The sequence below is a fragment of the Tamandua tetradactyla genome, chromosome 4, assembly GCF_023851605.1.
Source record: "Tamandua tetradactyla isolate mTamTet1 chromosome 4, mTamTet1.pri, whole genome shotgun sequence".
In the NCBI taxonomy this organism is placed as follows: Eukaryota; Metazoa; Chordata; class Mammalia; order Pilosa; family Myrmecophagidae; genus Tamandua; species Tamandua tetradactyla.
In genome coordinates, this window is record NC_135330.1 from 23,386,446 (window position 1) to 23,409,056 (window position 22,611).

Genomic DNA, 22,611 nt, shown 5'->3' on the forward strand with positions numbered 1-22,611 from the left:
ACTTCTTTTCCTTCTTTTTTGTGAAAAATAACATCTATACAAAAAAGCAATGAATTTAAAAGCATGGCACCACAATTAGTTGTAGGACATATTTCAGAGTTTGACATAGGTTACAATTCCATGATTTTTACTTCTAGCTGCTTTAAGATACTGGAAACTAAAAGAGATATCAATTTAATGATTCAGCATTCATATTCATTTGTTACATCCTATTTTCCATATATATATATAACTCCACCATCACCTTTGATCTTTCTATCCCTTTCTTTAGGGGTGTTTGGGTTATGGCCATTCTAAATTTTCCATATTGGAAGGGTTTGTCACTAATATAGGATAGGGAAATGGAACTAGCCGATGTTCCAGAGAGTCTGGGCCCTCTAGGTTTCAGGGTTTATCTGGACCAGGGACCCATCTGGAGGTTGTAGGTTTCTGGAAAGTTACTCTAATGCATGGAACTCTTGTGGAATCTTCTATGATGCCCTAGCCGTTCTTTAGGATTGGCTGTAATGGTCCTGGTTGGGGGTTGGCAGGTTATGATAGGTGGCAAGGTCTAACTGAAGCTTACATAAGAGCAACCTCCAGAGTAGCCTCTCGACTCTATTTGAACTCTCTCTGCCACTGAGAGAGAGAAGCCTAATTAATAAAGTACCAGTGGCAGAGAGAGTACAAAGAATATGTGCGATTCTAAAATATAGACACTGTCTTCATTATCCCTGTGTTCTGAATTACTTTAACCCCAACGTGATAGGCTTCATTCTTATCTCTAAATATCAGGTGATTGATTATATATATATATATATATAAACAGCCTCTTGAAATCTAGAAATAATAATCACCACTCCAGACTTAATGTGTCCCCTCTGCTCTAAAAGCTTACAATCTAGACCCCTGTTTTCTTATAAGTATTTTCTAAAGGTGACCAAACTGTGGTTGTTCTTTTGTTTCTGGCTTATTTTGTCTCACGTGTTCATTTACATCATTGCATGCCTCACCACTTTGTTCCTTTTTATAGCAGCACAACCTTCACTCATAAGTATACACCGTCATTTGCCAATCTACTTCTCAGACAGTCTATCTTTCAGCCACTTGCATTTGTCGGGCATCATGTATAGTGCCCAAAGTCCACAGTCCATCAACATTCTCAAATTTAGATAATTTCACTGTTCCCAAGAAAACCAATAATCACACCCTTGCCAAATAGGAAATCTAAACCTCCCCTTAGCTTTTGTATCTCCCCCATTATTTACCTCTGCTGTTGCTGTAGTAGTGCTGTTTTCTTTTGAACATAGCTCATAGCATCTACATATTTTTAAAGCAGTTTTATTCACATACCATACCATCCATCGAAAGTGCACAATCAATGACTCTATAATCACAGAGTTGTGCATTCATTCATCAGGTGATATTTTCTTTTAACCCAGAGGGCATGATAAAATGAACAGAAGCTTGTCTTATCATAAAGGATAGCATTTATCTATTTGTTAGATTTGCATGGAGTTTCCGAGATAAAATTTGACGTTTTCTAACCAGCTGTATTTACTTTTCTTAGATTCATGAGACGATGTTATGCAATGTATGCACCAATAATCAGATCACCAGTGGAAGTGGTGGTAGCATTTTGAGCAATTGTTTATAAATGATTACTGGTTGTGGGGAAGTGTAGGGGCAGGTAAACAGTAAAGGAAGAAGTGTACAGTTGCAAGGTTCATTCACTGTGCAAACAGCCCAGCTGAGGTACAAAGTTCCCAACACTTACCTCTTCCATAATTGAAATGGAACCTGCATGTGACATTTTAAAGGCTCCTCTGATCTACAAGCCTTGTAAGTAGTTAAGTGATAGCTCATTATGTCACTGTATGATCTTAAGAACATAGGAGAGAGCACTCCACCTCACCCGAGTCTTCCCAAATTGGTTCTCTAAGATGCCTACATTTTCAGTTTTCCCTCAAGCCAAGGATTAACTGCTAATGCAGTTCCTCCTGGTATGGGTAGTTTTTTGGCTTGTAGTGACATTACCTTAGTGGGAATGAGTTTGACAAAAATTTATATAGGAGATAGTACATATAAACAGTATTTTATAACAATAACTTGTACAAAAATAACAATTATTTGAATACGTATGTTTATATGAAAAATCATCAATATCATCATAGCTGATATTTATTGAGTGCTTAAACAACTAAGCACTGTTCTAAGATGTCATTACAACAAACCTGTACAAGGCAGTTATGATTATTATCCCCATTTTTCAGGTTAAGTAACTTAATAAAAGTCACACTGCTAGTAAGTCAGTATCTGAGCCAGAATTTGTCTCCAAGCAGTGTAGTTTCAGATCCTGTGCAGTAAACTACTTTCCTACTCAACTCCTCTCCTCAAAGGTGTGATGAACCAGGTAGGAGAAGTAAGGGGCGGTTCCATGGACCATGAGAGGCTTGTAGCAATTTTTTAAAATGTTACTGTACCAACAACTTTTACATTATGGATGCAATTTTCTAAAAAACCAGTTCTGAACAGAACTAGTATTCTGCTCATTGTGATGTGAACACAATGGGAGTAACTGGAACAATCTCAACAACAGCTATTTACTCTGGTGATGTGATCACTGTTATTACCATTATAATAAAAATATATTACCATTATTAAAAATAAATTAATATTTATTATTATTATTAATAAAACCATTATTATCACAGTCATCATCATCATCACCATCTTCATTTATTGAGGGATTACCAGCTTCCAGGAACCATGCTTGTATACCACCTGAATCCTCAACACCATCTTATGGGATGGATATGACTGTTCCCATTTTATGGATGAGAAAAACTGCCACTCAGAGAGATTAAGTTCATAGAGCCGGGGATGATACAGCTGGAATTGGAATCTAAGTTTGCCTTTAAGGCTTATGTTCTTAACAACTTCACTATGTCCAAAATTCTAATACTACCACTGCCACTATAACCACCAAATACCACTTATTGAGTGTCAACAAAGTGTCAGGCCAGCCCTATGTCACTATGTCAAACTATGGCTTATGGGTCAAATCTGGTCGGCTGCCAATTTTGTAGATACAGTTCACAGCTATGATCATTCATTATATATTGTCTGTGCCTTCTTTTGTGCTACACAGCATGGCTGAGTAGTTGTAATGGAGGCCACATATGGCCTTCAAAATGCATCAAAATGTAAAATACTTAATATTTGGCCCTTTACAGAAAGAGTTTGCTGATCCCAGCCTTAAACTATCTTGCAATGTATGAATTTCCATTTTACAATTGAATGTATTAGAGTCCAGAGAGGTTAGGTAACTTACCTATAGACACCCAGCTATTAAGGAACAAGAACCTAGCTAAAAACCAATGCTTAGATGACTCTAGAACCTTTTTGTTTTCCTCCCTGGAACTTATAAAAGCAGGTATTTTTATAATACCAGTTGTGGAAAAGGAAGTTTCTCTAGCAAGATTTTATGAACAGTATAGTTTTAAATATTTGACACTGCTGTTAAAGAGTTGTACATTCACCCTTGTTGGAAGGATAGTGAAGTCCTCTTACCTTCTGAGAATTTGCTGTACTTAATTCCCTGAGGATGGATGCTTAGAGGTTTGTCTGCTTTATTCTTAAAGTGAACCTCCATGGTGTCTCCAACTTCAGCATACAAAGTAGGCCCAAGAAGTCCTATGAAAACAAGAATTTAGAATCTTTTGTGTCCAGAATCACCACAGACAGAGCTAGTAAGCAAGAGAAACAGGCAGACAAACCCCAAGAGTGATTGCTGTAGGTCCTCCAGTATCCTAAGGTTGATCTGATTATCTTCAATCTGGAAGGCTTTTCCAGCTCATTAACTCTACATTACTTGCAATCAGAGAAGAACAGGAGAATAGAAACACTTGGCTTGGACCCAAAGAAAGTCAACATAGTAGGAGAAATGGTTTTGACCATGTCCAGCTCACTCTGGCCTTCTGTCTTGTCTTAGATATTACTGTTTTGGGTCAAGGAAAGAAATGTTCATTTTTCTAATATACAGGGTGATGTCAGGGAGAATCACGGGCTATTTTAAATTTCCCACCTTAGAGACCCAACTGAAGTGAGGGAGCAAAATTGCACATCTCTCTGGCCCCAGGCAAGTTGAAAGACACTGAGCTGGAGTGATCTTAATGAATCCAAAAAACAGTAAGCAAAACAGCATGTGAAGAGGGGGGAAAGATGAGGGGCAGGGTATGTGAGGTGGGCAGATCATGCAAAGCCCTGTGGGCTGTAGTAAGGACTTCGGATTCTCGTCTAAGGAGGGAAATCACTGGAAGCTTTGTGCCGCAGAGAGGCATGTTCTGATATGACTTAAGGTTCGCCCTGGCCTCTGAGAATAGTCTATGTAGGGCGATGAGCAGTGGCAGAGAGACCAGTTATTGTAGACAAGAGGCAACGACGAACTGGAACAGCACACGTAGCAGTCCAGTGGTGAAAAGTGGTTGGATTCTGGATCTATTTTGAAGGTGGACCCACAGGACTTGCTGATGGGTTGGGAGGTTTGATCTGAGCAACTATATAACGGCATGAGTTACTGTGAAGGGCAACACAGGGAAAGCAGGTTGAGGGTGCAGAAATCAAGGGCAAGGTTTCTCACTTATTACATGGTAAGCACTGTGTTTGATCCTGGGGATCCGAGGGTAAATATGATGTCCCTGTCCTCAAGGATCTCACAAACTAGAGCAGAGATAGACATTATAAAAGCTACTGCTGAGAAAAGCACAAAATGTTACCAGAGCAGAGAGGATGAAGGAACCAGTTCTATCAGGGAAGTTGGGGAAAAAGTTGATATGTGAGCCAGGGTTTTGAAGAATCATATACCAGAACTTCCCAAAGTGTAATTCTCTATGTGTCTGCATCAGAATCACCTGGGGTCTCACTAAAACTCAAATTTCTAAGTCCTACCTCAGCCCCAATGAATTTGTCTCTGGAAGTAGAGCTTGGAATATGCATTTTTAACATGTGCTTCCAGGTGATTCTGGTGTCCAGTAAGACTTGAGAATCTATCACCTTTAGTCCTCGTTCAGACAAGGGAGACTTTACAACTCTCACTTCTAAGACATCATGAGCTCTCAGGGTTTTTCCCAATAGGAATCTTAGGTGCAGGAGTAGGAAGTTACAATAGTCACTGATTTTAACCAGTATTTGTTTGTAGTGATGATAATTATAACAAGTCTTCCATTTATTGCCCTCCTTAATTATATGTCCTTATATTAGGCTATACTATATGACCTTACATTAATCCATACAACAAATCTTTAAGGTAGAAATTAGGATCTCATTTTACAGATCAGGAAGCTGAGTCTTAGAGAATCTAAATATCTTGTCCAGTATCACACAGCAAAGTCACAATTTATATTTAAATCTGTCTGACTCCAAATATTAGCCTTTAACCACTTATTTATATGTCCCCATCCTTTATTCATTCATTCACAAATATTGAATGCACACATTATCCTAGATGTCAAAGTTGTAATGATGATAAAATACACATATTCTCCACCTTCATAGAGTTTATAATGTATATAAGGAAAGACAGACAAACAAATTAGCACACAAATCTTTAATATGAACTGCAGTAGCTATTATGAAAGAAAGGTACCGGGTACTCTAAAGAGCATTTGAGAGAGGGACCTAGAATAATATGAGAGGCAAGAAGGGGTTCAGTGTTGGGAAAGGCCTCCCTGAGGAAGTGACACTTAAGCTGGGTCCAAAGGCAGAGAGGAAGTTAACCAAGCAAAGGAATGGGCAGGGACATTCCATGGAGTGGAATTATGATGTGCAACAGCCCTGAGGTGCCACTGAGAAGCTAGAGCTTAGTAGGTAAGTGGAACAGGCAAAAGACAGAGTCAAAGACATCATGAGAAACCCAAATATGTAGGGTCTTGAAGGCCTCCTAGAATTTTTCCTTTAATTTAAGAGTATCTGGGAGCTGTTAAAGAGTTTTCAGCAGGAGTGTGACATGGACTAGTTTTGGGGTGTTAAATCTCTGGCTGTGTTTGTGGAGAGAAACAGAGTGGATACTAAGAAAACAGGTAGAAGTCTCCAGGAAAGATGTGGTAACTTAGAATAAGGTGAAAGCAGTGAAAAGGGTAAAGAGAGGACATATTAGAAAGCTATTTAAGAGGTAAAAATTGTGTGGATTTGGTGACAGATTAGATATGGGGTGGGAGGATAGGGAGCTCAGGTTTCCATGGATGGCTGTTGGGGTTCTGGCTTGAGGAGCTGGGTGGATGCAGCTGCCGTTCTGAGATTGAGAACACTGTGTGGCACTTTTGTTTGTTGGAACTGGAACAGAGATCATACTTTGTTTTCCTTGTTCCTATCTTTCTATCTGCCACCGTCCTATTCCTTCCACTGAACTGTCCCTGATCCTGTGCCTGAAGCATCTTTTTTGTTTTTATGTTTGTTCTGCGTAAACCTGTTGAGGTCAGTTAGTCCAATCCTCAATTTAGAGATGGGTTAAAAAACCTGACGACTTGGGAGAGTTTGACCTTGGTGTTGCTAGGACTTGAACGCAGGTCTCTAGACTGTGAGCCAAAGCTTTCTCTCCTGCCTTCTGCGAGTCAGGTTTGGACCCCCTCCTTCCTAAACTAGTCCAGGAATCAGTCACCTTTTCTGACTCCTGACCATTTCTGGTCCTGTAGACTGACCCCCTCTCTGCTGGCTGTTACTTGCAGTGCTAGTTCCTAGTGGAGGCCCCCATTGGCTAGTCCCACCTGCCCCAGCTGCCCACAAGCCCAGTGGGGGCACTGACTGTGCTGCCACATTGTGCCCTGCATTTCATTGCCGTGGTTCCCTTGCTTGGTCGATTTGTTTGTTGGCATCACATGGCTGCAAATACCAGATGTCTAGAATAAGTCTCATAAGTTATTTAACCTAATAGGACCTCTTACTTAAATAGGAGGTTTGGGGTGTTTATCCATCTCCCTCTTCCTGCTTCTTCAGAATTAAAGCAAAACAAAAGGATGTTTTCATAAATGCAAACCAAATAATTTCATACACGTAGCAAACACATGGCTGAACACAATTTGAGCTGCTCTTTAGCTCATTCATCAGCCAGGTGGCCTTCAACCTTTCCCATCCTCTCCTCAGTGCTCAAAGCTAGAGTGGGGGAAGGAGTGGCCTGCCTTGGGGTCTGGGGAAGGCAGCACTGCATGTACCCAATTTTACACCAGACTTGTAATTGGAAAAAACCACAGGAGGTTAGCTAATCCAATTCTCTGCTCTTAGGTAAATGGGGATTGCACAATACAAGGCAGCCCATTGTTGCTGTTATTTTAAAATGCTTTCCCCGACAAATATTCAGAATCATCCTTAAAAGATGCAGCGACTCAAAACCAGCCATTTAAAAGCCCAAGACAGGATTCCTGAAAGTGGAACCACTCCTGTCCCTGTCCATGTTCCCACAAGCCTCATCTGACAGGCATCTTCAGATACCTAGGACTCCTGCTGCAGAGGTGGGGGAGGAGGATAGGTCACATGATTTGTTCAGGGCTCAGCTATTATCACACCCACCCAATGGGTGGAGCGGGGACTTGGGGAAAGGTACAAATAGCACAAAACTAGGCTGGGGAACAGGAAGTTCCCTAGTTAGCGGTAGCGTTAAAATCCAGTTACAGAGATGAATAAGATGCCTCCCCTGCCTGCTGGGGGTTCATAGTTAAGCAACTTTGAGAGTTCAAGAAAAGGCTGTAAAAAAATGGGTGTTAAAATGCCTTAGAGTTCACATAAAACAAATAGATTGTGAGATATACAGGGGTTGACGGAAGTAGTGTTTAAATGGAAAGGGCTTAAAACAAATCAGGGGCTGTTCTCACCAATTACCAAGGTCTACTTCTGTTAATGAGGTTGAGTCAGGAAATTGCAACAAAATTTAATCATCTGAAACAATTCTGATCCCAGTACTTTCCTCTTCAAAAACTACCAATGCCTCTTTATTGCTTAAAGGATAAAAGTCTCCAGCTGGCTACTGATCCTTTTTATCACTTGGGTCACTCAGCACAATGTCTTACACAGAAAAGGCATTCAAATTTGATGAAGTTGGCAAATGCCCTGTCCAATTCCTCTTTTCCCAGGCCTGATGAATATGTTTCCCAGCTCATTTTCCTTCCACCTACCTACAATCTAATTTAATTACACAGTTCTTGAGCATCTATTACATATACTAAGCTTGGGACTGGAACTATGAAAAGTAACTGACATCATAATAAAGGACAGGAGATCCTTCAACTTCTGACCAAAACTACGAATGTAACTTTTATTGGCTGTCCCCACTGCATCTCCCCTAGTCCCACCTCCAATAAAGGTAGTGTTGCTTTTATCTAAGGCTGATCCAGCTAAACTCTGAATCCCATCACTTCTTGCTTCTTCTGAATCCAGCTCCATTAATTATTCTCTCTCAGATGTCTTCCTCTTCTTTTCTTTTTGATTCTTCCCTTGAGCACTAAACTTTTTTGGGGGGGAAGTGCATGGTCCAGGAACTGAATCCAGGTCTCCCGCATGGAAGGTGAGTATTCTACCACTGAACCACAAGCACTAAACATTTTTAAGTCACTGTATTTCTTTAAAAAAAAATACTCCAAAATTTCCTAAAATCCCTCATTCCCCTCCTAAACTACTCTGTCTCTCCTCCCATTTAAAGCCAAATTTCAGGAAAGCATTAGCTATACCTTCTTTCTGTTTCCATTTCCTCACCTTCCATTCACCTCCAGCAATTTGGTCTTGCCCCACTATTCCATTATATTTATTTGGTCTTTATATTAGTAGTTTTGGGTGGCATTTGACCCTTAGCTTCAAGGATACCACATTTTCTAGCTTTCTTCTGCCCTCTCTGGACAGACTTTCTTGAGCTCCTTAGTGAACTTTCCTTTCTTGGACCATCTCTCAGTGCTTGGAGCCCCTTTGGATTCTGTCCACAGCCTTCTCTTCTATTCATACTCTCCCTGGGTGACATGACCTCCCAAAGTTTCATTTACCATCTTTGTTTGGATGTCTCCAAAACATTTATATCTAGCTCAGACCTTATCCCTCTGTGTCCATCTACACAATTTGACATATCTATTCAACATATACCTCAAACTCCAAGCCTAAATTCACTACCTTCACTCACAAACTTTCTTCTTTTCCTAGATTTTCTTTATCACTGAATGGCACTATCTCCCTGCCACTGCTTAAACCAGAAACCTCAAAGTCAATCATAATTCTTCACTTCCTCAATATTTATATCCAATTAGTCACCAAGTTTAGTTGATTTTAGCTTCTAAATTATTTTTAGAACCTATCCACTTTTCTCCTCCTAACTGTCTTAGTTGGTTTCCTACCTAGATTGACAAAACAGTCCATACCTAGTTTCTCTGGCTCCAGACTTGCCTTTCTCCAATCCATTATGCACATTTGCACAGAGAAATCAATCGAAAGCAGAAATCTGAATGTGATTTCACCTGCTTAAAGTCTCCAATGATTTCCTGTTGCCCTCACGATTAAAACTTTAACATGATCTGGACTTTGCTCCCTCTAGTTGCATCTGTTCTTGATTCTTTCCTTAAAGTTTCTGCTCTAGCTGTTTTAATCCAGTTGCTGCTCCCCAAATAAGCCATATGCTCTCCACTCTAAATCTTTACACATACTGCTTGCTTGGTCTAAAAACATCCCTCCATATTTCTCCACTTTGCTTTGCCAGCTCCTGCTCTTTCTTCAGCTATCATTTTGGTGATAAGAAGACTTTCCTTACTCTTAGGCTTGAGGTGGACATTTCCTATGTAAAACTCTAAAACCCCTCATCATAGCTCATCCTTATCACTGTATTGTAATTTCTAATTTACTTAGATTTCCCCAAATGGTATTTAGCTCCTAGAGGACAGAGCACTTGCCTAGTTTACCACTATATCCATAGAGCCTACAATGTGTTAAGTTCCCAATACAAAATTATTTTTAAAAAGAATAAATACATACATATTTGAAAATAGAATAGTATGTAAATAAGTATATATGAAGAATATATATGAGTGAAGAAGAAACATAGATGTATAAATATCCATAATGCCATGATATGCATGACCCCCTGTAGGCACAACCAATAACCATGACAATAATGTAGCTAATGTTTACCAAGCGCTTATTAAATACCACCCATTCTTCTAAGTACTTTATATTTATTAGCTAATTTGATCTTCACATCCCTATGAAGCAGGGATTAATTGAGGGCCTGGGAGTGTACAGAAGAGGGAGGAATGGATTCTACTGGTAGGAAATACAAGTCAGTGTCTCTTTAGAGATGAAGCGAGCCCTGGGGAAGTAGTAGTTAAAGCCATGGGTTGGAATTCTGGGGAAGAAGATCCAGTGAGGAGACGAGAAGGAAGGTAAGAGAAGCTGGAAGAAGACCAGGGAAGGAAGCATCAGGGACACATGGTAAGTGGAGTTGCAAGGAAGAGGAATGTTAAATGCCTAGTTATGTCAAGTGGGAAAAGAACTGAAAAGAAACTATTGTCCCTGGGCTTTTTTTTTTTTTTTTTTTTTTTTGGTGGATTTATATATGGGTGGATTTGGGAAGGAAAGGAGAGTAGTAATAAGAAATGAAGAGTGATAAGTACATTGCTCTCTCAGGAAATTAGTAATAAAGGAAAGGGGAGAGAAGAGAAAGGCAGGCAGGGTCAAGTAGAGATTTTTTTGTTTCTTTTTCTAGGTGGGGGTCAACCTGAATACATTTTGTTTTTTTAATTTTTGTTTGGTGTGTTGTTGTTGATTTTTTTCTTTAATGCAATTTTTTAATATATTCACACGCCATACAATTCATCCAAGCTATACAATCGCTGACTCACAGTATCATCACATTGTTGTTGATTCTTGACTGAAGGGAAGGCCCCCCTAGAGGAAATACAGAAGATAAAAGGACATCAAAGGAGTGAGGAAAGACTGGAATGAATCAGAAAATAAAAGGATGAGTCTGGGAAAGATATCAGGTATTTCCCTGCCAATTGGGAAAGAATGGGCAAATTATTGACAAAGGGAGCCAGTCAGGGAGTTTTCCAATGATGGCCTCTATCTGTCCTGTGAAATATGGTAACATATTCAAGATCCTAGAAACCCATTCAATCTACTCTCCTTGATTTAAGAAGAGATGAGGGAAAAAGGAAGTTTCTTCTAAAAGTCGTAGCTATTGCCTGCATCACACTAAACAAAACAGGAGGATAGAGGAGAATGCAGAATAGAGGGGAAAGGTAGAGTCAAAACATACATAGTTCTTCAAAATGAGTCTAGGGTGCCAGATGGAAGCAAAAGATCATTCTGTTAAGGCACATTACGTCCCCTCTCATTATATTAGACATAAGCTCCATAAAAACCAGGCCTCTGGGTGCACGGGTGGTTCAGTGGTAAAATGCTTCCCTTCCATGCAGGGGACCGTGGTTTGATTCCCAGGCCATGCACCCTTCCCCCTCCAAAAAAAATGTTTAAAAGCCAGGACTGTGTCTAACTTGTTCACAGATGCACCCACAGTGGCTAGTTTAGTGCCCAGCCAAAGTGGGTGCTCAGAAACAGTTGGAGGAGTGAATAAATATTAAAGCACTTAAAAGTTTTGTCAAGCTACTTCAATCAAGGTTAAAAACAGGGCCAGCTTTGTGGGTGTTTGACCTGTGCAATTACATAGGATCCCACCTCAGAAGGCACCCTGCTAGATTAATGCTCTGATGTCACCATTTAGAAATTCTCAGTAATACAAACAAGGAGTCCCACATTTTCATTTTGCATTGGGCCTCACAAATTAATATAGCCAGTCTTGCAATAACACACATTTCTAAAAATGTTACTAAATGGATATTTTAGATATATATAAATATTAAATTCTTGCTAGAAATTTACCTTTAAAATTTAAAAAATGTGTTTGACCTACCCGAAATGCTAGATCGTGGTTTTTCTTTCTCAAAACATGGTTCATACTCTCTGTAGACAATTTTCTTAAAGGTAGTTGTGAAAGGATTCAAGCTGGAAATAAAACACAAAAGCAAGGCATTATATATGACACCTACTTCTCACATTACAAAAAAGTAGATCTCATGCCCTCAGGGTTTTGGGAGGAATAACGATACCTTTATTATATTTATTGTATTTCAGAAAACCAAAGTTTTATAAATATGAACAATGAGTGACGTTAATGAAATAATTATTTAAAAATATATAGTGATAAGCAGTCTTTCACGAATTCAAGCTGCCCTAATCCTGTTATGCAGAATTGATTTTCTAATAATAAACTCAAAATCTCAGTGTGAATCCAAATTTTAGATTTAGATTTTAAGTGATTAAAAATGTAAACTAGTCCTTTGTGAATAAATGTCTGAGTCATTTTTCAACTTATCAAATATAGTTTTAAGCTCCTGGGGAACATTGTCAGTAACTATTGAATGAGCCTTATTTCTAGTTGAGAGGTGGGAGATGGCTAGTGGAGTAAAAGTCCTGGGTTTCATACAGGATAAAAGCAAACAAATGAAAAACTAAGTCTCAGAAAGGTTAAGTAACTTGTCCAGTGACAGGCGGGTGATAAAAGACAGAGCCAAGATTCAGAAGGTGAAATGAGTGCAGTCAGGTAAAGAAATTCAGAGAAAGAGAGGCAGGGAGATTGTCCTGTCTCTTTTCTTCTGCATCTCTAAAAATGGGCACATCATTCCTATTCTTTGTTTTAAACTCAAAGATGAGAGCACAAGCGAAGAGAATTAGAGGAAAAGATCATATAAATATCTAAACTAGTTGACCAAATTGACTATGTTATAATCCAGAGTGAGTGGTCCTGCTCTAAGGAGGGCATAAGGGGCTGGGATACCAACCACATTTGCCATGACTTCTATATAACACACTGCCTAAAAGCACAGGCTGTGGGTCAGAGCGTCTACATTTGAATCCTGTCTCCATCCCTTATTAACTGTATGAACTTGCAGAGTTTACTTGTCCATTTGTGCCTCAGTTTCTACAACTTGTGAAAGGAAATAATAGTAAGACCTCCCTCACAAAACTGAGAAATGTCAAATATGTTGACACATGCCAAGGGCTTAGAGCTGGCACATTATATGTGGTCATTGAATGTTAGCCTTTAATATTACTTTTAAAGTGTGATAAAAGTTGGTTGTTAGTCCACAGATTTTCCCAGTGAACAGAAAAACCTGTCATTGTGGTAAAGCTCACATAATTGTTCATATGTGAGATACAGAACTGTGGTAACATTTTGGGATAGAATTAAAAGAAGCGTGAGCATTTATTTTTGGAATTGCTAGCTGCTTGAGGTAGTGAGTTCTCAGTTACTGGAAGCATTCAATAGAGATTAGACAACCATTTGGTATTGGTGCTGAGGAAGTGGGGAAAAGTGAAAGACATGAAGTGGAAAATCAATTAAATAATGTCTCAGATTTCTTAGAACCCGGTGATCCTAGAAGTCTATGTTAGTTCAGGACCCTGAGATGAAACTCCATTTAAATTAATTATTTATTTTAGTACAACTGAAAAGTAATCTTTCCTCTTTAAATACAGGAATATAGAATATGGTCTAAAATCTTTACTAAGAAAAATCAGTCTTATGGAGTACATTCCATAGGAGTAAGTTTCCTAACATGTTTCATTGTGGATATTATATATTCATGCTCAGGTATATATGTTTTGATTTAGACAATTGGATTCCCATTGGAAAATAATCTTTATGAATATAAAGTGAAAGATTATATGAATATAAACAATGTGCATGATGACTTTTCCATCTATGAAGACTATGTAAAATGATTTGTTAATAATAACAAAAAGATATAAAACTTGATAGCATATATAAACATAGAAAAAATATACATGTATCTTTTTCCCTTATATATTTTACTACATGCGTGCGAGTGATTGAATGTTTCCTTAAAAGATTTTTGAAAACATTCTCCTCCAATCTAAACCAAGAATAATAGATAAACTTCACCTCCAAAAGGCATTGTCCTGCTGATATTAGATGAAATAAGTGCACAGATCTCTACCTTCTACTAAAATGCACTGTGACAAAGGATGAGGATTTGTCTGTGTTGGTTTCCCTCCAGTGACTTATCATTCAGCTCCAGAGACAGAACAATTTAGAAAAAGTCCTTAGCTTAAATACCCTACTATTCAGATGAGATTTTTCACATGAAAATACCAGAAAGAACTGACATTATTTGAGGTTAAAGACATTGCAGTTGGTCTGGGTTAACTTTCTGTGTTCTTTACTCGGTAGTTGATAGCAGAGAAGTGACTCTTCACAGAATTCTAGAAACTCAGCCACTGAGAGGACAGGATGACAAGTCATGGTTTTCTATGAACTCACCACGTGAATCAAACCTATGTGGTTCTACCTCGAGAATTCTGCTTATTATTTTCAAGTGTTAACTAGAGAAGGGACAACAAACTCCTGAGCATAGCACAGCAAGCTACAGAGAAGCCAGCAACCAAGTGAGTTTTCTACCCATGAGCAGGAAAGATCAGTGTGGGAAACACTGTTCTTTTCTTTAGGGTTTTAGTTAACCATAGTACCCTAAATGTGTGGGTGTGGCCTAGATTATAATCTAGAAATGCAATACTGAAAATTATTATTTTTAAAAAAAGAGGGGTTTCTTATTATACCAAGATGAAGACAGTATTTAATGCCCTCCAAAAGAGCCCGGTTACAATGAAATTTTTAAAGGTTAATGCGGCATACTAAAGGACTCTCAAAATATTACATTATTTCTTGGCAGATAGCTTTGGTTTTGTAATCATGAAAGAGGAACACATCTTTCTCAATCATCTAAAACTGTGATGTTAAGTAGAATAAAAAAATAAATAATTGAGTCATCCTCAGAGATTTACCACTTAAACAAATATAAATATAACTAATTGGAAGTATTGAGTATACCCTAGGATTTGATTATTTTCTGGGAACACTTATTTTTAACGTTCCAATTAGAAACTCAATTGCAACTCAAAATAACATTTCATGTGATTTAAACCTCCTCTTAGCTATACCTGTCTTTTGAGAGTTACCCTCATAAGATAGCCAGGGTACTCCGTAGCCCAGGGAGTGGATAAGAATCCAATCCAGTAGCATGAATAAGGCAAATTTGAGGCTGAAAAGAGGTAAAAGAACAAAAATGATGATGTCTTAAAAGTCGTTTATAAGAAAGTAACAAAATTATGGCAGCAGTTATTAAATAATCTGCTTATAATAAAGTATGAAGTATACAACTTTAGTTTCAGAAGATGAAACTCTGTGGACAATGGAATAAATAATATGTAATAGAAGTTCTATAAAAAGAATAGACTAGGGTTCATGGGTGGTTCAGTGGTCAAATGTTTGCCTTCTGTGCAGGAGACCGGGTTCGATTCCCGGACCATGCACCCAAAAGGAAAAAAAAGAAAAAGACTAGACTTACTTTGGAGCAGGAGCTGGCAGGAAAGGTTAATGAGGGAACTAGCTCCTGGTTTCTGGTGCTTTTGATTCAATATATGAAGTCAATAACCAAACTTACTAATAAAACTATATTGAGAACACACTCTTGCAAACACATCTAACAGTCAAAAGTGAATGTTTTCTATCTCCCAAGAATGATAAACTATATTATTGAAGACAAAATTAGCTTCCACCAAGTTTGTTTCATTCTTTATACTCTCCTATTACCTGTATTTACTAAGCTGAAGTTAAAAAAAAAAAAAAAAAAAGGCCAAAGAATTGAAAGGGGAACACCCTCCAAAGGAAATAGAGGAGGCCACCGGACCCTACACCCTAATTACCTTGGGTCTTGGGACTGAGGGTGGTAAGTCCAATTGATGACCTGGGCAGCCACGTAGAACTGTCTGATCTGCGCTGCGTCAGCCTCTTGGGTCCCCCATCCTGCCCAGCTGGCGCCCAGGACCACCAGGACCCAGAGCTGCGGGCAGCCTGGGAACATAGTTCCTTTCCTGCCCTTCCTCGCAGCAGCTCCAGGACCTGGGGCAGAGCTCGCCTCAGCCTGCCAACTGTGCCGGCTCAGCTGAGCTGTCGCCGCTGCAGTGAGCTCACAGGGGCTGCGAGTGGCAGCGTCCTTCCCGGCTTTAGCAACTCCAGCCGCCTCTGCAGCCTCTGACTGCCCTCCCCGACCCTCCCTCCCCGCCCTACTTCCTGGAGCCTTTCCAGGCTGGGGGTTGGTGAGGTCACTGCCCTCAGTGACAAGAGGTCTTAGGAAGAGCAACCAGATTAGTGACTGTTCTACTACAAGGGAGAAACGGCAGAGATCAGTCGGTCTAGCAGGCAATACTTAGGAGATGGGATTGCGAACAGCTGTTTTACAATACCTCACCTGGTGATTGGCACATAGTAAATAGAGATGCTATTGACAACACTTCAAAGAAACTTTAAAAAAGCAGTGTCCCCAGATTCCAAGGTTTATTTCCACAATTCTTGCAAAATGATTGTAATCTTTTTTGAGTGATTAGACTGTTTTACTATTTTTATTTGCAGTTTTAATTATATGTTATTCAGTCCACATGACATAATCATTGCATTACATTTCACAGAAATAAGCCAATGACATTATTTGGCTCTCTCTCTTTTTTTTTTTAGCATCAATGCCAGATAACTACAGTGTAACTTTCAATGACCTATTTAGTAACTGTGTGATGTAAAGAATGTAAAATACACCTGTTCTTCTCTGTAGAACAGTAAGGTAATGAAGACTTTCTACTTCTCGGATTTTCTCTTTGAGGAAGGGAGTGGATAGTAGATATTTGCTGAGCTATATATTGGGATAGCCATACCCAGGCATCACATTAATGGTTAAGTGATGTGCACAGACCCTATTGAACAAAACATCAAATAGAAGAACATAGCTTTGGAAGGAAGTTCTTTTAATTATATATTTGTATATTGGTCTTTGGACCCTTTGGGGGAGAAGGTAAAGTCAACAGTGACACGTGGCATCCTGTCTTGATTCTTGGTCCTCAGTAACCTCTGGTGCCACCCAGAGACCTCTCTGGAAGCATCAGGAGCAGAGGTGTAAGAGCCCTTGTAACCGGCATCCACAGGAGGTCCCAGAAGATCCTACAAGAATTCCCGCAAGTCGGAAGCGCTGCCTGCCTTCCAAAGTAGAGGATGACTTCCTCCAGTACAAAAATAAACAAGTGTTTTTATTTCTCCACAGTCTTGATCTCCTAAGGAGTCAAATGCTCCAGCCTCTTTGACTAACCGGTAATGCAAAGACCATAGACCACATAGAAGCTCCTGGTTTCTGCTGCTTGTGTTGGAGGCACAGAAGAGGTGGTGCAGGAAGGGTGGTAGAGATTTTAGGATTGCGGTCCATCCTTCCACTCTGGATTAAGGCCAAACTAAAGGAAATTCCATGACCTTTATTCACAGGCATTTATAGAAAATTGCAGTGAATGCTCTGTGGTTGAAGTCAAGGCTAGAAGGAAGCCTGGTGTTCTAATACGGGATCCTGAGGAGGTTGAATGAAATGGCCAAGAGAAGGAAGTTTTTCTGAAACAAACAAAAATTCAAATAATTATCTTTCTTTAAAAAAGATAAAGAAAACTCTCATCATTTCTATTTCATGAGGCTCAATATAATTTTCAGGATTCACGCATTCCGTCCTTCAGGATATTTTTCCTAGAAAACTCAACTATTCACTGAGTTTTTTGGGAGAGGGATGGTGCAGGTTATTTTTGTTTTCCCAGCAGGAGCACAGAGGGGTGGTTCCATAAATGTTTGTACGCTCACTCCAGTGGTCATAAGACTTCTGCTTTTCTGGAAAGGCCACAATGTCAATGCCACCGAGCAACTGTTAGTGAGAATATCACACATCCTGAAATGTTATGTCTTGCTAGAATATTTTCCATCCTGGAGGAAATGGAAATCCTCATATAAACTCACTTTCTATTGTCACTATACCACCATATCGTTCCCCTATTGCCAACACACTTCCTTCATAGCCTGGAAATTTAATACACACTTAAAATTTAATACATACATATTATAAATAAAAGTCATGCTCTGTATTTCTTGTCTTTCCCTTACCCTTCTCTTTCCTTCAAAAATATCTTCATAGGTTACTTACCTTAATTTGGGTCAAATGCAGCATTTGTAAAAACTCCATATGTTCCTAGGTGGCTAAAGAAGAGAAACAGGATAATCTGCCATATACTGCTTAGTTCTCAACAACCCAGAAATTTCATGCCCAACACAGAATATCTCCAGAAGCCATATATTGCTACCCCACCCCTGGAAATCTCTTTTTTAAAAGAAAAGAAAAATAACAGTCAAAATGATTTTTGAGATTTGCACTTTACAGTGCTGGATAGTCTGCATTATATTTTGCACTCATGTTAAGTGGGTAACTTAGCTAATTAAGGATGCAACCTCTTCTTGGTGAGAGGGCATAGTTACAAAGTTCCCAGCCTTGATAATTGATCATCAGGCAGTAGTTTTTCAAAGAATGATAGGACTTCACCATAGGGGCATTTTTGGTTTTCATAATTGTCAAAGGGTTCTACTGGCATTTAGTGGGCAGTTGCCAGGGGTGCTGGAGGTCCTAAAAGCACAGGACATACAACACTGCTTAACATCTTGCACCACTTTATGAAATTTATATGTAGATTTTATATATTTTTTGCATCTTTTAAAATGAATTTGCCATAAATGGAGGGAAGATTATAAAAGGTTTTACATCTCTACCGGAAGTAAAAATCGAGTTGGTGTCAGCGATGCCTCCCACACTGTTGGAGCTGCCAATACAAAATCCCCCCATCAGTCTGCCTTTGTGGCAGTTGTCGTCACCGTGATTCTACCCAATGGTGATAGCTTCTGGTGACCTTCTAACATCTGCTAGTGTCGTACACAAGCGTTAGCATCTTATGTGTATTATAAGTCACTCTCCCCATTTTCTTCTTTATATTATAATAAGGGCATATATTGATTCTTTTAAAAATTCTGTGTGATTAGGATATATTATCTGTATATTTTACTTCAGAATAGTAAAGAGGGCATTGCAAAAGATATTGTAAAGGGGGGGCATTAAGTATGATCATTCTGCTATATTATCCTGAATTTAAAAACCAAACTTGAAAAACTTCCCCAAATCATGAAACATTGCCATCTTACCTTTGAGGATTCAAGGGGCTTTTCCCATCATCTGAAATAGATGAGAAGACATGAGTGGTTGGTTGAAAAGAAATAAGTATAAAGGAAAAGGTCCATCAGTGATAGTAATCACTGGGACAAGTCAGTAGACTCATTTGCAAATGGGCTGATCATAGGGGTATGTTGGGAATATCTCTTTTGTGCTAACATTAAACATTTGACGATTTTTAACTTCAGAGTCCTCTTGCCTTCTTTCTCCTCCTTTTTAGTGTTAACTTCTCATGCTTCTGATCTTTGCCTTCAGCCTCTTAGCTATATATTCTTTATTATTGTTCAGATCGTTGATTCTTGCAACCAATTTATTTGACATTTGAAGTCCTCCTGTTGCTGTAGCCTGTATCCCATTGCCTTGGCCATTAGCTGAGTGAGCTAATTGCATAAACAAATCCATACTTACATAACTATGTTTTCTTTCCCAGGGAACAAGTGTGAGCAGGGGCCCCTGTCTTAGCACAAGCCAGTGACTGGAATAGTAGAAACTTCAGACATGTTAACAGGCCTGTCAATCACCCGATAGGAGATAAAAGGGAAAGAATGTCTCATAGCTACATATGCTTAGAAAATATTAGGTTAAAAGATGATGAGAATGCTCATTTTGGCAGCACATATACTAAAATTGAAATGACACAGAGAAGATTAGCATGGCCTCTGTACAGGGATGAAATGCAAATTTGTGAAGCATCCCATATTTTTAAAAAAAGACGATGAGAAAGATACTTATTACAGGCATTATTAAGTTTCAGTGTGCATTTTGAATTTACTACAGGGGTCATAGTATGCAGCATTTTCCTATTATTTGACCATAGAATCCTAGGAAGTCAGATACCAAATAGAGACAGACACAAGGAAAATTCCCCACCTCCAATAAATGTGTTTATTATTAGAGATATTGGAGGATGGGGGGGGGCTGTTGGTCTCTCTCCACAGTTTGGAGGATTCACAAGAAAATGTCTCAAAACAAAAGGAAGAACGTGTTGGAAAAGCCAGGGACAGTGTGATTCCTGCATGATTATGGAGATTGGAAGCCATGTCTAGGGGCTCTTGCTTCCACCTTGTGGATTTGGTTAAGTTAGCACAAATTTTGCATGGAGGGATTGGCTGTAGCTCTTGGTATATCTTTTTGGTTGTTGAGCCTTTTTTAGCTAATCCCTTTTGTCTAATGCCCAAGTCACCCATTCACAGAGTTCTATATAAAGGATATTTGGAAAAACAGCCTTAATGTATGATATCTTGTGATTGGAGAAAGAGTAAGAGAGAACAAGTGCTTCTACCCCTGAGCAGTTAAGAACAGATATTGAAATTCAAGTCAATAGGAGCTCCATCAGGTATTTTAATATAGCCACTTTCAGTTCCCTGAATTTGCATGTTCCTGACCTCTTTGGTTTGGTTTTGTTTTTAACTTTTTTTTAAATTGTATAATGTCACATATATACAAAGCAAAGAAAGGAAAAACCAATAGTTTCAAAGCATTCTTCAACAAGTAGCTACAGGACAGATCCCAGAGTTTGTCATGAGCTACCATACCATCCTCTCAGATGTTTCCTTCTAGCTGCTCCAGAATATAGGAGGTTAGAAGGAATAAATTTTTTTTATCATCACACTCGACTTTTTTTTTGTGAAAAAATAACATATATACAAAACAATAAATTTCAAAGCACTGCACAACAATTAGTTGTAAAACAGATAGCAGAGTTTGGTGTGAGTTACAATTCCACAATTTTAGGTTTTTACTTCTAGCTGCTCTAAGATACTGGAGACTAAAAGAAATATCAATTTAATGATTTAGCAATCATATTCATATGTTAAACCCTACCTTCTCTGTATAACTCCACCATCACCCTTGGTCTATCTCTCTCTTCAGATGTGTTTAGTCTATGGCCGTTCTAAATTTTTCATTTGAATGGGGCTGTCAATAATATGGGGTAGGGAGATGGAACTAGCTGATGTTCTGAAGTGGTTGGGTCCTCTAGGTTTCAGGACTTAACAGGCCCAGGAACCCATCTGCAGATTGTAGGTTTCTGGAAAGTTACCCTAGTGAATGGAACTTTTGTAGGATCTTATACATTATCCTAGGTGTTCTGTAGGATTGGCTAGAATGGTTTTGGTTGGGTTGGCAAGTTATGATAGGTAGCTGTGTCTAACTGAAGCGTACACATCTGACCTCTTTGATGCCCTTGGTCACTTTCCACGAGGAGCAATGAGGAAGAGTTCCGTTGGTTTATAATAGAAGCTTATGAACTTATGGGCAGGCTCAGTGCCTGGGACAGATAGAGAAAAGATGTTTTAAACTTTGAAGGATGGGCTGTCCCCTTCTTCTATTCCAGGCCAAAGCTCTTGAACTGATGAACAGTCTGATAAACACAATTTCCCTTGTAGAGGATCATCATCCATTTCGTCACTTTTCCTGCTTAAATCCTTCATCAGCTCCACAAGTTTTCAGGAGATTGTGCAGATCCCTTAGCTTATTACACAAGGTCATTAATAAGTAGTCAGTTCCTTACACCTCTATGTTCACCCTCTACTTCCTCTACAAGCCCCTTTTAATTCAGATGCATTGAACTGTTGAACTCTTTCCATGCACTGTTGCATTTTTCCAGCTGCTTCACTTTTTCATGTCTTTTCACATGCCGTTCTCTCTGCTAGAACTCTACATTTTTTTTCCTGGCCAAGTCCCTCTTGTTCTTCACTTGTAACCTCAAAAAAGCCTTCTCCTCTGGCCTATCAGTCTGATTTAGATACACATATTCTGTGTTCCAATAATATATATATTTTTGTTATATATTTATACTTTATATTTTTGTCCTAGCATAATAGTCACACTACAGTATTAGCATTGATTTAATTTGTTTCTCTCCCCTACTGGATAATATACTCCTTGATGTCAGGAACCATCATTTTGGGTCCTGGAACCTAGCAGATCAATAAATGAAGGAGTGAGTGAAGGAGGGAAGCAAGACACTTATCTTTTTGGTTGTGGTGATAATCTAAGTTCACCTAGACCAGAGACTTCCAAATGCCAATCTGAAAACCGGCATTTTCAGAATTTTGGTATAAGGCTTTTGAAAAATTCAGATTTCCAGGTCCCGCCCCAAGCCCCCCATATGAAAATCTAAATTTATATAGCTTCCCAAGTGATTATGTTTGATGATGAGTGAAGTGATTCTGCATCACAAAATCACTTAGTTTGACCTAATTTTCTTCTTTGGGGGGTGTGGGGTGATGTGGGTTAAATGTTTATTAAACCAAGTTTTAAAATTATATATCCTCCATCAAGCTGTAAACAAATATAGTACACATGTAAATAAAAAGCTAGTAGGTTAGAACTAGTGGAAAAACTAAAGCTCTTTTGTACACTGGTAATTCACCACACATACTCCTTTGGCGGGTGCCACTGGGCTGGTTCTGGTTAAGAGTTACATGAAAAGCCAGAAGGAGCTTGCCATGAC

The 22,611-nt window shown here is 39.0% G+C and overlaps 2 protein-coding genes and 1 non-coding gene across 3 annotated transcripts in view; 1 reads left to right on the forward strand and 2 right to left on the reverse strand.

Moving 5' to 3' along the window:
• F5 (coagulation factor V) overlaps window positions 1-16,109 on the reverse strand; it is a 100,954-nt gene extending 84,845 nt beyond the window's left edge. The window contains exons 1-3 of the mRNA XM_077156914.1: window positions 15,787-16,109; window positions 11,915-12,006; window positions 3,553-3,675 (exon numbers count right to left, since the gene is read on the reverse strand). Of these exons, the coding sequence (XP_077013029.1) occupies window positions 3,553-3,675; window positions 11,915-12,006; window positions 15,787-15,944 (373 nt within the window). The 5' untranslated portion in view covers window positions 15,945-16,109. The remainder of the gene's footprint in view (window positions 1-3,552; window positions 3,676-11,914; window positions 12,007-15,786) is intronic.
• A 1,974-nt stretch (window positions 16,110-18,083) lies between these two features.
• The window catches only part of SELP (selectin P), a 40,823-nt gene continuing 36,295 nt past the window's right edge, over window positions 18,084-22,611 (reverse strand). Inside the window, exons 15-16 of the mRNA XM_077156916.1 lie at window positions 19,127-19,157; window positions 18,084-18,136 (exon numbers count right to left, since the gene is read on the reverse strand). Of these exons, the coding sequence (XP_077013031.1) occupies window positions 18,085-18,136; window positions 19,127-19,157 (83 nt within the window). The 3' untranslated portion in view covers window position 18,084. The remainder of the gene's footprint in view (window positions 18,137-19,126; window positions 19,158-22,611) is intronic.
• Window positions 19,752-19,858, forward strand: LOC143681835 (U6 spliceosomal RNA). Its single transcript, XR_013174891.1, has one exon. It is a non-coding gene; the product is annotated as a U6 spliceosomal RNA (small nuclear RNA).